The sequence below is a fragment of the Patiria miniata genome, unplaced genomic scaffold (genome assembly GCF_015706575.1).
Source record: "Patiria miniata isolate m_02_andy unplaced genomic scaffold, ASM1570657v1 HiC_scaffold_10, whole genome shotgun sequence".
In the NCBI taxonomy this organism is placed as follows: Eukaryota; Metazoa; Echinodermata; class Asteroidea; order Valvatida; family Asterinidae; genus Patiria; species Patiria miniata.
The window spans coordinates 796,527-813,422 of record NW_024037048.1 but is presented as its reverse complement, the minus strand read 5'-3'; the positions used below and the strand labels follow the sequence as shown (position 1 = coordinate 813,422).

At 41.8% G+C, this 16,896-nt stretch overlaps 1 protein-coding gene across 1 annotated transcript in view; it reads left to right on the top strand.

Annotated features, from left to right (window-relative positions):
* Positions 1–16,896, top strand: part of LOC119734777 (SMC5-SMC6 complex localization factor protein 2-like) — a 202,895-nt gene that overhangs the window by 89,674 nt on the left and 96,325 nt on the right. The window contains exon 7 of the mRNA XM_038208330.1: positions 2,560–2,635. Coding sequence (XP_038064258.1) covers positions 2,560–2,635 — 76 coding nt within the window. The remainder of the gene's footprint in view (positions 1–2,559; positions 2,636–16,896) is intronic.

Genomic DNA, 16,896 nt, shown 5'->3' with positions numbered 1-16,896 from the left:
ACTGTTGGACAGTCTGCATGTCAATTTTTTAGCAAAAGAAGATCAGTACACTCCCCCCACATTGGCCAGACCTTCTTTGAAAGTCTTGGTCGGGTCTGCTTCACCCAGAGTCTTCATGTGATGTGCTGGCCATTGTCTAGCGTTCCTTCCAATATGCTGGACTTGCTCAATAGGCTGCTGCCATCGCAGCCCGTAGCTAGCGCCAATAACCCACACTGTTTAAAAAAGTGACATTTCTATAAATGGTGATCATGGCTTTCGATGGATCCCTTCACTGAAACTGTAATCGAAGTTGGCGACTTTCTTCTCCACCTCTTCTAGTCTGTTCTTATTGTTTGCATGTACTACCAAGAACTACTGCTCCATAACTATGGCCGTTCACCCTGGTTATTTTGGGGTTTGCAGTGTGTCGACCTCTTGGGCCGTCTTCAAAGGGGTGCCTCTCACAGACATCATGCAAGCGGCATGATGAAAGTCTCTCCCAACACCTTCACCTCAGGCTACTTCAGAGATGTGCTTGCAGGCCGACAGCAGAACTGGTCTTGCAGCCCTATCTACTGTTCCAGTGGAGCAACCAGATCTGGTTCCTCCTTCACTGAAGCCGTGTAGGACCGTTCAGTGACGGCCTACCTCGCTACAGTGAGTCACCAATTTTTCTGGTTTTTCTTTGGTGGGTTTGGTCTTGTTGGCTTAGAGCTCACGCTTCCTTGCATTCCACCTTCTACTCTCATGTCATTCACTGGAACCCACCTTCCTATAATAGGATACTCTGCATATGTATGCAGTAAGGCTGTGCGGGTAAGATGAGCATGGTAGAATCCACCCCCCCCCCCCCCCCCCCCCCCCCCCCGATGTGTGATTCTACTAATGAGTACTACCCATAGAGCGCCCGTCCGCATGCCCACTCTCGGGTATGTGTTGTCTTACATGCTTTTACATTCAAGAGTATGTGTAAAATGGCGGGCGGGCCACAAGGAACTATGGGAAATCAACTTTAGTGGATGGCTAGCGCCCTCAAGGGAAAAATGATATGCACTGTGGGTAAGTACTTGCTACATGTAGAAGAAGCAGGGGCGGCAATTACATTGTAGCACTGAGATAAAATTGAGATTTTCAAATATTTATAGTTTACATTCCACATGTGTTGTGGATTTTAAAAACTGGTTATTAAAAAAACCTAATTTTTTGTTAATATTGGGAAGAGAATAAACATTTGAATCTTTGAAATTATTTTATTAAATTTTTTAAAATGAAATGTATCAAAAATGATCAAAGGATTTGATGTTTTGCTCCTAACATTGAAATTAAAAAAAAATTAGTGAAAGAAAAGAGAATTTGATAAATGCTACTAAGTTTACTTTTTGACGCTGCTCAAAGGCAACATACAACGTTTACAAAACTACAAAATTATGAAATACTTTGCTTGACTGTTAGTGAATAATATAGTTTCTAGCACCCTGTAAAATCATGGCACCTGGTTTGCTGTTATTTTCAAGAAGAGTGGCATTTTGTCACAATATCCAATGATGGTCGACTGTCCATCATTAGAAAAACAACTGGTTTATTTTCAAATACTGCCCCCAATCTACCAAATTTAGTTAGTCCTTATTTTGTTTGCAATCAGCTACACACCTAGAAATGGGTACAAGCCGGCTAGACTGGTTCCCTGACCTTACAGTTCCCGATGTCTATAAATTGCTCCACTTCATCTGACGTGGGGTCAGGGAGCCAGACTACAAGAACGACATTTTTTTCTTGGTCTTTCCAGCATATATGAACACAAAATTGTAAACAGTTCAGAGTTACAATATGTGCTATAAAATAATAAAAACTAAGTCAATCCTAAGTTGATTTTATCAACTAAGTTGTTGTTTTTTTTATTAGACATTTATAATAAAAATGACTCATAAAAATAAAGACAGCAATAACTGCAAATACGGTTTTGGTATTTTTTATATTCCAGGCACAAGGTGCTTTTAGTAATCTCCAAAAGAAATAGAAATAGTGATTTATTTAATAAAATCTAATTTTTTTCATTTATTTATTTTTATTGTAGGACATTTTTACCTGCACAGTTTTTACCTACACAAGAAGAATGTCATTTACATGACTTCAGTTTGTTCAATTTCGTTTGCTCGTTTATTTTCAACTAACAAAACCAGTTATATGAGCACCTCTATACATCACAGACCGATTATACAATTATTGTCTATAACATGTCAAAAGTCTCATCAAATTGAAGGACCCTCCTTCTTTTTGCAAACTTTTTTAAGAAGAGAAAATTAATGTATATTCTCCTATTTTGAAGCTTTGAGTGGCAGCATAGCACTGCAATTATTTTGTTTCAGCTAAAACCATCTAACCGTTTTTATTATTTTCAATATTGATTTAAGAACCGATTAATGTGTTGCTGTTGCTCCGTCTATTCCGTGAAAACCACCTAAAAAAACAATGGCCCACCTGCTTCCTTTTTTTGAGGCGGTGAAATGTCATTCTGCTGGATACACGTACATGGGTAAAATCAAATTTTGATGTTTGGTATATTTTTGTATTTTTCAGCTTTTCACCTTTCCTGTAGGATTATCATTGTTTGAGGCAAATGCAATGGAGAAGCTTGTCATGACGTCAAGTCCAGGTAAACGCCTGATTGGTTTCATGTTAAACTGTTGTTTGAAATGTCAGATTTGCAAAAAGATCTGAATTTGATCCAGCCCCTAGGAGACACAGAGATTTAAACACATAATACCATTTCCCCAACTATTAGAGCTAGATTCATATATATTAATTGGCTGTTTCGGCAACCGGCCGAAACAGGCTTTGTTCTCGTGAAATTTGTAAAACAGTAGTGCCCCCAAATTCAATCATTCAGACAACTGGTCAGTTTGATGAGAATTCTGACAAATCCTATATCATTCATACACCAGAAAAAGACCACAGAGGCCTTCTTATCCCGTATACGTTATTACTTTAGGGAACAACACCCATAACTTATCACTGGAGTGTCCCATCTCCTTACGAAATGACAGTAACCAGTATATTCGATTAGAAAGGGGTCATTTTATTGGTAGAGCAGAGGAAGTGACAGATATAATGGTAGAATCGGAAACACCTACACCTACTCATGTACCCGACTGATGTTCATTGGCTGCGTATAATGAGAATGCTATTAGACAGGTCAATGCCATTCCAGAGCATGTCGAAGAATTGTGGAAATGTTCAAATACAAACCTAACCTCTGAAGAATCTGAAGTTTTAGCAAAGACACTTACGGAGTCAAGGGCGGATCCAGGGAGGGGGCCATGGCCCCCCCCCCCCCCCAAACGAAACCATTTTTTTTTTTTTTATGTGACATCGCAATAAAGGCAGGCAATGAGTACACCACCATCTTTTTTTCAAAAAACATTGGTTAAAGTGGTCAGAAATTGCCTCAGATCGCACCACAGAGCATCTAGAATCCAAAAAAATTTCGGGGCCCTTAAGCGGGCCCGAACCCCACGCCGAAATTTTGTTGACCCACTTTTTGGGGGGACCAAAATTTTTTTTTGCCCCCTCCCCAATTGTGTTCTGGATCCGCCCTTGTACGGAGTATGCAGACGTATTCTCCCAAAATGACAAAATGACATTCTCCCTAGGGAAATTCTCAGCCATAAAGCACCTGATACATACCGGTAGAACCGAAGTTGGTTTTGAAAAAGAACCCCACTTGGTTTTGAAAAAGAAGAAAGAACACATTTAGATGATTTGCTTAAAATAGTTGTTATACAACCCTCTTCATCAGCATGGGCCGTTTTAGTCAGAAAGAAAGACGGTAAAGTTCGATATTGTATCGATTATAGGGCCCTGAATAACGTGACCAAAAAAGATGCTTTCCCTTTACCAAACATAGAAGAGTGTCTAGATGTATTAGAGGGGACAATGTTTTTCAGCTTACTAGACATGAGTAGTGGCTATTACCAGATTGAACTGTCTGAGGAAGATAGGAGCAAAACGGCTTTTATTACCAAGTATGGTCTTTTCGAATATGTACGTATGCCCTTCGGGTTATGTAACGCACCAGCTACCTTCCAAAGGGCAATGACCCTAATACTCAGGGGATTAGAGTAGACTGAAGTTCTAGCATACCTAGATGACATTATTATTTTGGGAACAAGTTTTGAGAACTCAATTCAAAATTTGGTGACAGTTTTAGAGAAATTCCGCATACACAATCTCAAGTTGACATCAAAAAAGTGCCATCTACTCCAAACGTAAGTAATTTTTCTAGGAAAGCTAGTCAGTAGGGATGGTATATCGCCTAACTCAGATAGTGTATCCGCTGTACAAGATTGGCCCAGACAGGTGTCTAGCAAGGAAATAGAGAGGTTCCTTGGCTTTATGAACTACCATAGGGCCCATGTAAAAGACTTTGCCAAACTAGCTTGTCCCTTATACGAACTTACCAAGACAAATGTACAATTTGTTTGGACAGATGAACACGAGACATCTTTTCAAGCATTAAAACACAAGCTCACTACTAGCCCTCTGCTAGCATTCCCAAGAAATGATAGTAATGACGTTTTTGTGTTAGATACTGATGCCTCAGATGGTGCAATTGGAGCAGAACTGCTTCAAATGCAAGACGGTGTTGAGAAGGTGATAGGCTATGGTAGTTACGTACTTACCCCGGCGCAAAGAAAGTATTGCACAACTAGAAAAGAACTACCTGCAGTTGTACGTTTTACACGCCAATTCCGCCATTACTTGCTGGGGCGCCAATTTTACATAAGAACGGACCACAGCAGTTTGGCTTGGTTAACAAGATTTAAGCTGATTTCTGGTATGTTAGCAAGATGGGTAGAGGAACTAAGCCAGTATGACATGATAATACTTCACAGAAAAGGGGTCAAACACATTGACCCCAACTCTCTTTCACGTATCCCAAACACAACTCCATTCTGCGACTGTTATTATGCGGGTTGTAACGTAGACACCCTCCCCTGTGGTGGTTGTCAATACTGTACGCGTGTTCATAAACAGTGAAAACGATTTGAAGATGACGTCGATGATGTCATTTCTCTTGCAGTGCGAGAAATCTCAAATATCAACGCTAATGTAACTCCAGCAACTAGCCCCCAAAGACCGATCGGCCACGTCGCTAACGCTGTCACTAAAAATTCATGTGTAAATGAGAAGACTGACTCAAACTGATGTCTGTTGGTTGACGAAAACGTCTCGTTGTTTACTAAATACTCAACACAGCAATTACGCGAGCTACAGCATAAAGATCAGGACATAGGGAAATTACTAAAATGGAAAGAAAATTCAATTTGCCCACAGCAAAATGAACTTCAAAGTTGCTCACCAAGCGTGAAGTATTTTTGGTCGAATGCCTCACTTTTGTGTGTTAAAGACAGTGTTCTTTATTACAAATGGGATGAGGGACACTCTACCAAACTGCTGTTCCTGACCCCCCACACTCTGAAACGTGAAATTTTAAATTTGTGTCATGACTGTAAAATTGCTGGGCACCCAGGCATAACAAGAACCCTCCAGAAAGTAAGGCAGACATCCTTCTGGTATAACATGAAGGAAGATGTTTGTCTGTATGTAAAAGCCTGCCAAGAATGTAACACACACAAAAAACCATCACGCAAGCGTAGGGCACCTTTGACAAATTTCCATGCTGGGGCACCAGTTGAACGCACACACCTGGATATACTAGGTCCCTTTACCCCATCTAGGTCGGGCAATAAATACATATTGATGCTAATCTGCCAATTTACTAAGTGGATTGAAGCCTATCCCTTGGCTGACCAAACCGCGAAACGTGTTGCTAGGGCAACAATAGATAATTTCATATCGAGGTTCGGATGCCCCTTACAAATCCATACTGACCAAGGCACTAATTTCACAAGCTCATTGTTTACAGAAGTTTGTGAGTTATTGGAGATTGCTAAAACACGAACAACTCCATATCGTCCCTGCTCGAACGGTCAGGTGGAAAGGTACAATAGGACTCTATTACAACTTATCAGATGCCATTTAAAGGGGAAGGTAACCGAATGGGATGAGGATCTACCTATTCTCACGGGGACTATTCGTTCTCTTCCAAACCGTAGTACTGTTCTGACCCCTAATTTAATGATGCTGGGGAGGGAAATCCGGCAACCTATGGATCTAGTGTTTGATTTCAAAGGAAATGATGTCCCTAACGAGCAGCCACACCAATATGTAAGAAACCTTAACCCTAAAGGGGCCGGGGGGGGGGGCGGAATCCGCCCCCCCCCTCAACATTTTCCGCGATAGCTTCTAAAAAAAATTTTTTCGCGACCCGAGCTGTTATGACTTTTTAGCCTCGAGCTTTGCGCATCTTTTGATACCAAAAACATAAAAATCGGACCACGGGTTGGCCCGTAGCGAAAAATTTTCCGGCGCTACGCGCCGTGAAAACTGAATTTTCGCATATACGTCGTGTACACCGAGCAGAATTGCCATTCATACATATGAATAATTAATTAGCCATAATTCCAAAACCCTTTGACCTATAGTCATGAAATTTCTTGGGCATGTTTAGGAAGAGTTGCTCTATGCATGTGCTGAGTTTCAAAATTTTTCGTCACTCGATGGCCGAGATCTTAGGGGGGGGCGGAATCCGCCCCCCCCCCGGCTGAGAGATGGTCAAAATAACCCGGCCCCTTTAGGGTTAAAGAGAGAATGGTGCGGGTCCACACAATAGCACGTGACAATATTGGGGTAGCACAAAACCAACAAAAGAAGTACTATGACTATCGAGAAAATAAAACATCATTCGAGGAAGGGGATATCATTTACAAACTGAATAAAGCCCCGAAAGTTGGCCTTTCTCAAAAACTACAGGCAGTTTGGAAGTGGCCCTTGCTAGTCACACACGTATTGTCCCCTATCTTGTATAAAGTACAGGATAGGAGGGCTAAGGCACAAGTAGTTCATCATGACCTCCTCAAAAAGTGTGAGACCAGTTTTATCCCTTTATGGTTGTGAAAGGCTCGTAACAAATTACTAGGCCAACATGGTTTGGAAGATGAGGGGAAAACAATTTAAGCACAAGTGAAAAAAAGTGTTCACTATATGACGCCACGCATGGGCGTCGCCAGGCTTTTTTCTAGAGGGGGGGCAAAAAAAATGTTGCCAAAAAATGCCTGTATTTCTCAACACATTCTCGATTTATCAGTTTTAGAGGGGGCAGGGACATTTTGCCCCCCCCCCCCAACCCATTAAATTTACACCACTATGTCTTCGCGCCTTTTTTCTTTTCTTTTTTGTCTTTTTTTCCCTTCCTTTTTTGTTGTTATAGTTGACAGAGCACCAGTCTGGCAGCACTGTCTCTCCGCTATATATTGCTCTATATTCGTTTATCCAGCAGCTACGGGCCTACTTCGATTAACTAAGGGGAAATTGACGTCCAGTGCCTCTTCCTGATCATTCCGGGCTCGATTTCTAGACCTGGTTTGCAGTGATTTTGACCTGAAAATCTGCTTGGTGTGTGATGCTTATGGCTTCTATACGGTGAACTGCTTCACGCAGTGTGCCTATGCACAATCAGTGGCTTGGCTTGACTGCCCTGCTATTGTCCATCTCCATTCAATTGACTGTCGTCCACTATATCAACACAATGAACTTTTCACGGAGTGAACTCATCCAGTTGAACAGTTCTATTGTTCGGCACCCAAGACTGCCCACTGATGTGTACAACAACATACGCAAACTTGGTATCAATCGCAAGCCTCCTACTTGTCGAGGGAAACGGGCAGGGAGGATAGCCTCTACCACCTTGGTAACTGGTAAAACCATTAGTGACCCAACCAATGATGTTCCTGTGATTTGATAATTGAACATGATACTGATATCATGGTTTTAACTGAGACTTGGTTAAGACATGATGATCAGGTAGAGATGGGGAGCATGTGCCCACCTGGTTACTCGGTATTGAGTGTACCTCGTCAGACTGGTACCAGGGGTGGGGGCATAGGACTTGTCTCAAAGAGTCAAATGAATCTATCACGACCTTGTATTACGAACATGTTCTTCTCCACCAAGCTGAACCACCGAGTATCGTTGTGGCACCTCAGATCCCGTCACTGGCTTCAGCTTCATCTCGTCATCACACGCAGACCCTCACTGAACTGCGTTCTCATCATATGCAGCTACCACAGTGCTGATGTGATACAAACCACTCCCTGGCTGGCAACAGAGTACGTATGCAGCCCAAATAAACGGATCTACTGCTCAAAGCAAAAAGATGCCCACGCATTAAACATCGCCAGGACATCAATCCCAGATTTGCGCAACAACTACCGTGGAATCTCCCTCCTCGTTATCGTTAGGAAGGCCTTTGCCTAGTGCTGAACAGATTGCAGCTGCTAGCTGAACACACATACCCTGAGAGGCAGTGCGTTTTCAGAGCTGGAAGATCAACGGTCGACATTGTCTTCTCCCTTGTCTTTGACTTACTGCAGCTCCAGGAGAAGTGCCGAGAGCAGAGACGACCGATGTACTGACCGCCGTCCTAGCCGATGAAGTTCTTCGACCTTTATCAGTAGAAAATCTCTCTTCAGGCTACTGCAGAAGATTGGATGTCCCCAAGTCATCCGAAACATTCAACTCCATTACCTTATCAGCATCAGACACGATGTGCACAAAAGCTGAGCACCGCCGAGGACCAGTTGAAGCCTTCACCACACCGGATGTGATCTGTCCGGATCGTCTCTAGCGACACCTCTGCATCAAGGATAGCACAAATGCGAGTGCAAATACCTTACCAGTTCAAAAGAACGTAGTGAACATAGTGGATGCGCCAAATATTCGGAGACAAGTGGAGACACCAACCTTCCCAAACAAGACCAGACTTAAGGCATACAACGTTTCTGGAATCATCTGCCATGGTTCAATACACCTTGTGTGTATACCAGCAGGATGACTGGCAACGTGAGAAGTTCCAAGTGGTCAATGTGCCAGGACCAGCTTTTGCTGGGCTCTTTACAAGCCGCACTTACATGTACCCTACAAGCCGCACCCTACACTTGGTGACAATCCACACTGAACAAGACGGCCCGGCCCATTCAGGATGTGTCTGGATCCCAAGCAGCTAAAAAAAAATGCCTTGAAAGGTGTTTTCAAAAGATCCCCACTCTTGAGGAGCTCAAGCCAGAATGTGCACAGGCAAAGTTCTTCTCCAAGCTAGACGTCAAAAGCAGGGTACTGGTCTGCCCATCTCGAGGAGTCTTGAGAGCTGACAACATACAATTTGGTTGTAACAGCTTTCGTTGCCCACCGGCTTATCAGCGAGCCAGGATAATAGTCCAACAAAACATTGATGGCGAAATAAGCTAGGTGCATTGATGCATTGCAACAATCACTGCGACGACATTGCAGTATTCGATCTCCCTGTGGGAGCACGTCTCATCGCCCTGATGGAAACTGCCGGTTCCTTAGCATAGTCAACATTGTCTCACACTACAATCCAAATTGCGCAGACAAAGTTGCTCCCTTCAGAAATCTGCTTCGAAAAGATGTACCATTTCTCTGGCAAAAGGACCATCAAGCTTCTTTTATTACCCTTAAATACTCCATCTCAGCTCAATCCTGGCTACGATTCTCCGACCCACAGGTATAGAAACCATCCTCAAAGTAGATGCATCTGAAAAAGGATTGGGTATCATCCAGGAAGGTAAACCCATCGCATTTTCCTTAAAGAACCTATAGATCCTCTTCCCAGAGCATATTCATGAATTTTGAAAGGGAAGCTGTGGCACTGCTGCAACTTCATTCGGCTGCAACTTCATTGTCGTTACTGACCATTAAAACCATTGGTTACGATCTTTGCGCAAAATCCTAGCAAGTGCACCACCCCGTTTGTAGCGTCTTAAGCTACAAGGATACGATTTCCACGATGTCTAAAAACCTGGTGCTATAATAGTGATCGCAAATGCACTCGGCACATTGCCCAACCCCTTCAAGCTCGACAATGTACCACATGAAGAATCTGTAACTGAAATACACTCGGATGGGCACCCGACTGGGTTTAAGGTCCGCCTATCTTTGGAATAAGTTTAAACATTTAATATGCCAATAATCAAATGCAAAAACTCTTATGGCTTAGAATTAGAACCATTCTCTCCGACTTAAAGGGAACATGAAATAAAATTTTGATTGCATTTTTTTTGCTTAAATCAATAAAGGATGATGTTCTTAATAATATTTTGTGTATGGCGGTGTTTATTTTCTGGGCTAAATGAGGGAAAATAATTTGTGAACATGTATGGTCAAACTACTCCGCCCCACAAAGGGAAGCTTTATTAACATAAAACTTCGCGAGGGATATGACGCAAATCAAGGCAGAGACTTGCCGCGCTGCGGGGGGCACCGGCAGTGCGGCGTGCATCATAATACATGTACATACACATTGCGGCACTGAAAGTTTTTCTGGTGTTTCGTTCGGAATCGAGGAGAAATAACACCCGATTTTCAGCCATGCCGACAAGGTGTGTGGCTGCTGGGTGTAGCAAAACTACCAAGGATGGAGTAAGCCTTCATTTGTTTCCAGTAAATCCGAAATATCGGAGCATTTGGAGAGCCAAAGTGAAGGTACATGTAAATACCAGAGCAAAGTGGTCCGGGGCCAGTGAGTTCACAGCCCTCTGCGCTGCACTTTGAGCCGTCGTGCTTTGATGCTGGTCTGTACAGCAACTTGGGCATGCCCCTAAAAAAAACATCGAGTCAGTGTCTGAATCATTAGAACTCTGATTCGAATCGGACGAATCTGTACCATTTTCATCGGATTCGCTATTAAGGAAAGAAGAGGAAGAGTCTTCGGAACTTTCACGGTTATGACGGTCGTCGTTGTGTTCATTCGACAACGGTGGCACCGTGGCACGTCCACGTGGGTGTGCATGTACATGTAGACACATTCGTACGTACGTGTGCATATAATGCCACGTACGGGTACGCGGCGGCTGCACATACACACAGCACAGTAGCTTCGCTAATCCGTCTCGTACACAGACGTCATTTACGGGCCCTGGATTTCTCTGCCTTTGTTTACGTCATAAACAGCGCCCTCATTTGGAGTTGCCGCGAAAATCAAAAAGGGGGGGGGGGTTAAATTTTGGACGGCAAATTACCACACTAAACGTACACCAGAACCAGTTCTGCTTTTAATTCACATTAAATACACATAAATGAATGTATATATAAAATAAAATACGTTATGAAAATTTTGGACTGCATGTTTCCTTTAAAAACTCACAATACCACTCATGGTTTGCATGTTAAGGTGCCAGAATTATTACCCCCAAATCCATGATTTTAACACCAAAAAAGTTTTTTTGACCCCAAAAGTGTTGTTTTGACCAAAAACATCCTTAACTACATTCCATCCCATACTACTCAAATGAAAGATCGTGTTGTCTCCTTTCATTTGTTTTGATACCACATTTGTTGTTGTGATGCATTCACATTTTTTTCATGTAATAATTAGCTGATGACGTCATAATGACGTCATATATTGCCCTTCCCATTGTACATTTTTTTTTGCATCCTACTTTTTTTTTTAAAGGTGTACCGTGGAGATTCTTTGGTGAAAAAAAAATGATGCTTTTGTCCACCATGTAATGATCCTTGGCATTCTTGTTACTAAGGTACCTCACTATGGAGGAAAGAGTTGCACACGGCCACAGTCAGTTGTTTAAAAAGTTACTCGGAGAAACTGGACATTACAGTTGAACAACTTGATAACAAAGTCCTTGGGACTTTACAAATGACCTTGTTATAACAGGTACTTTGTACAAAAGAAAACAAAGAAAATCAAAGACTCGGGACTTAACATTTTCCCTGTTATAAGCACGATGTTGTATTAACTGTGCTGTCTTATCAGGGTTTGACTGTACATGTACATTGTACACTGTACACTGTACACCGAACACTGTGCATAAAAACTGCAGCGATTTCAGTGCAGGCAGAAACACCTACACACAGCTGAGCACAGTGCGGCGTGTCCCTTTGTCATCGAGCCACCCAACCGTGACTACTGAAGAGGGCTATAGTGCATGGCTCGCAATGCAGACAGGCCGTTTCAAAGGAGCACACCATGTTGTTGTTTTTTTAATAGGCACATAGGGCTGACAATGAAATCGGCAATGTAGCCGAGAACAATTGCAAGGCTTGCAATGAGTGGGGAAAAAAACGAGTCCTCATCCCGGCTGCGTTTGCCGCGGTGGGATCGGTGCAATAAATTGCCCGAAGTTGATCGAAGAATAAGAAGAACCAAGCGGGTCATGCACGATAGTAATCCTGTTCCCGCCTGAGAAATGGACCCCATTTGTCCGTTGACATAATGTTGTTGATGTGTTCCACACACACTTGATCCAACGGAAGTTTGGAGAACACTTCTTCATTGTTAGATGTAAAGCCCGTCCTGCACTTGAAAGATTTATAATCAGGCAGAGGGGGACTCATCGGCGGAGGGCCATGTCCCTCTACACAAAATGGAGTTACATTTCTGCAATGGACAGCCGCTGTAATCGGTCTGGTTCTTCGTCATCATCGGCTGAATCAGCCGATCACGAAGGTGATCCCCTGGCGACCTGTAAAGAGCTGACAGTGTAGCTGAGATTGACTGAAAAGCATGCAGTCACTTTTCACTTTCAATTTCTACTAGCAGAAAATCAGAAAGAGCATCTAAGACAAATAAAATTTCCCAATTTTTGCTGGCAGAAAATTGGAAATCGTATTTACGACTAAAACAAAATTTCCAATTTTCCATTAGCAGGAAATCAGAAATTGTGTTCACGACCAAAGCAAATTTCCAATAGTAACAGCCATAGTAAAAGTAAACCATAATGTTGGTACACATTATCGCAATCAATCGACTAGCCCACAGATGCACAAAGCCAAGGGCGGATCCAGAACACATTTTTGAGGGTTTTTTAGGGGGGGAGGGTAGAATTTATAGTTAAAATGAAGTTATAATTCATTCTACACCCTTCTCCCGATACAGGAGTCCGGAACACAAAAACACATCCAAATTGTTGGGTATCAAATGTTCACTCCATTTTTTCTGCTTGTATAAATACAGAAATTTGATTTAGATGTACATGCAATTACCGATTTTCTGCCAGCAGAAATTGGGAAATTTGGTTTGTACTTTTTTCCTATCGCCTGTATGGAGGACAAAAAGTGGACAACCCATTTTCTCAAAAATCTGCTAGAACAAAAACAGAATTATGGTTGAAATGAAGTCCTCTTTCAAAAGTTTCATTTTCCTATAATAAAAAAAATTTGGACTTTTTATTCTCTTGTACACTGGCGGTCCAAAAGTGGACAAACCAAATTTCTGAATTTCTACTAGCAGAAAATGGGAAATTGCGTTTACGACCAAAGCAAATTTCCGAATTTTTACTAGCAGAAAAATGAACGTTTGATACCATTAAACCAATTTTTTTTTTTTTGTGTTCCAGTAGAAAATCAAGGTTAAGCGTCCCGCCCTTTTTAGAGTCCGCCTCCTTTTTTTTCAAAAAAAGATTAATTTTAAACAGTGACATCATTCTGGCCTCTTTGTCTGTTTCATCTAGCCCATATAAAGCTGGTATGTCATTCCTGAGTCCAAGTGGCGGCCATTTACAAAAAAGCTGGCGGCTATCTTGAAAAATAGCCTGGCCAGGCGGCCATTTTGGAGGGGGAAAAAAGGCCTTTTCCTTCCTTTTTTCAAAAAGGCAGGATGCTAAACATGTTTTTTTTTTTATTTGGCCTTACAGCCCCAAACCCTACGCCCCATTTTTTTGACCAAATTTTGTCTTTGGCCCCCCCCCCCTTCCCCCCCTTCCCCCCCACCCCAAAAAAACCCAATTATGTTCTGGTTCTGCCCTTAGCGTCGGCTTCTAAAAAAGAAGTATAGCTTTTATGTCATTCCGACTTTTGTTGGCTCTTGAAACACATCTATTGCATTGAAGAAGTTCATCAATGAACGCCATAGTATCACTGAACCTTAATATACATACTCAATCAATTGATCAGCCCACAGACGCACAAAGCAGCATCACTTATACGTGAAGTTATGATCCATTCTACACCCTACTTCCGGAACACAGAAAACATGCCAATGATTCAAATTTTGTTGGGTATCAAAGGTTCATTCCATTTTTGTCTGCTGGTATATATTCGGAAATTTGGTTTAGTTGTAATCGCAATTTTCAATTTTCTGCTAGCAAAAAAATGGATCCCTTAGGCCAAAGATCGGGTTATTATGATTAAAACAACAGAAAAAGTGTTCTCAACATATACATGTATTACTCAAGAAAAACTTGCTATATCAACTTGAGACTTAGTACATGTATGCGCACAGTGGCGTAACCAGAAATTTTTCAGTGGGGGGGCGCTGGGGGGGGGGGGCATTATGCAGGGGCGTCAATCGCTTCTCAAAAGTGGGGGGGGGGCGGACATACCTTGATCAGAACTGATGCGAGCGTGAAGCGTGAAGCGCGAAGCCCTTACGGCGTGGGGTTCGGGGCCCGCTTAAGGGCCTTGAAAAAAAATTGATTCTAGATGTTCTGTGGTGTGATCTGAAGCAATTTCTTACCACTTTCCCTCCATGCTTTAACTAATATTTTCTTAGCAAAGGATAATTATTTGAACATCATTTTCGAGGTTGGAGTCATTGAATCAGCTATCGGTATTTTGAGCTATAGGCGTGGGGTTCGGGGCCCGCTTAAGGGCCCGAAAAAAAAAATGGATTCTCGATGCTCTGTGGTGTGATCTGAGGCAATTTCTTACCACTTTAACCAATAATTATCATAGCACAAAAGATAATAATTTAAACATAATTTTCAAGGTTTTGTCAGATAAAGGCACAAGAAAATTTTTTTAACTTTGTTTTCGAGGTTGGAGTCATTGAATCAGCTACCAGAATTCTGATCTTTAGGCGTGGGGTTCGGGGCCCGCTTAAGGGCCCCGAAAAATTTTGGATTCTAAATGCTCTGTGGTGCTATCTGAGGCAATTTCTGACCACTTTAACCAATATTTTCTGAGCAAAAGATACATTGTAGTACATAATAGGGCCCTGTAAATGAGACACGAGTTCAAAGATCTGGGGGGGGGGGACATTTGATATTGTGTCCCCCACCCTTCAAAAAGTGTGTGGGGGGGGACATTTCCCCTGTCCCCCCCCCCCCCCCCTAGGGTTGACGCCCATGGCGTCATGTAGATCAATGATAATTTTTTTAGAAACTCAAAATCTCAGTGGGGGGGGGGGGGGGGTGACAAGGTTTCATGGGGGGGGCGGTCGCCCCCCACGCCCCCCCGGTGGCTACGCCACTGTATGCGCAGCTACATGGGTTGTTCTTAGGATTGCCATTCCTAGACTATCCTAGGCTATCTGGGTAGTGTGGCGATAAACGAGATAGCGGCAAGACATTTGGGGGTATATCGGCCACTGGTTATTCCCTCCCTCGGCCGTCTTGCCTCGTGTGTAAAGAGAACGTTGGGTATATCAGCCAGCAGTTGTTCCCTTCCCCCTCGGCTGTTCTCAACTATCTTGGTTGTGCCATAGTACGAAATGAGATAGCAGTGAGTTCCACGCAGAGCCAACAACGTACCGGTAGTCTGTTTCAGGCATCCCGTGTTCCATGGTTTGACCGTCGTAGACATACGCCCTATGATATGTGTAACCGGGGAGAGTGGGATTTATTAGTTTTAAAATGTGGCACTCTCCTTACAACCGAGTGGTTCCACTAAAAAAATGATTTGGGTAGAGCGAAGTTTTCTGTTGTCTCAATAATATGAAATGTTTTATTTATAGTACAAATATGAGACAATATATATACAAATTAGTATTTACAAAAGAATTACAGTATATATATGAACTTTGGGTATATCAAACGACTTTGTAAGGTGTATAAAAACGACAGTCAAAAAAGGGAAATAGGCTAATGAAGTCGCTCAAAGGATAGTATCTGAAATGCATAAAAACAATAAATGACTAATGAATTATGGGAATAACTTCCAGATCCAAATACATTATTAACGATATTTAATTCAAAGAAATTTGGGAAAAACTGGTTTCCTTATTTGTAAATCAAAACACTTTTTTATACATGCATCAGTAAAGGGACAAACTGTGGCATAAAATGACTGTTGCCCAAACAGAAGAATTATTTAAATGGCAATTATGCAAGAATATGAATATTTTATATACATGTAGTGTAATTTTAAATCCGAAAATAGAAATGAATTATTCACCAAGTTATGTTATAATATGAAATAAGAATATAATACCGTGCCCTAATAACGAATACCCCAATGATCATAGCACTTTAAAGAAAACCGATAGTTTGGGGAAAATGGGAAAGTCTATTTCAAATGATAAATGTGAACATAAATATTATAGCAACACTAAAATCTAAGTTAAAGTTTGCATACTCGTGTTGCTCAGAAGTTACCAATTTGTTTTTGTTTCAAAAGGAAAAATGGAGATTCACAAAAATAAAGTACCTGATAACATTGTTTTCCGGAATTGCCGAAAAAATATTAAAATAGTAGGAAATTGTGTTTAAATAAATCGACGGTGTTTACACGAAATGTTCAAAGTATAAAATATAGTCAACAGAAAATCCTTTTCGCCATGCCACTCATGTAGGAATTAAATAGAGAATCATTAGGGAAAAAACTGATTCCCAAAAATACTTGCAAATCAGATTTATTTCAAAAGTTATTAATCAGTCGTGATCGCAAGGCAAATTTCCGGCCGTGTCCGTTTTGACGGCCTTAATTTCTGGCAATAAACAAAGCATACAAAAGACCAGAATGTTGCATAAATGATGGCATAAAAAGATTCAGGCATAAAAAGGTTTTAGGCATAAAAAGGTTTTAGGCATAAAAAGTGAAATG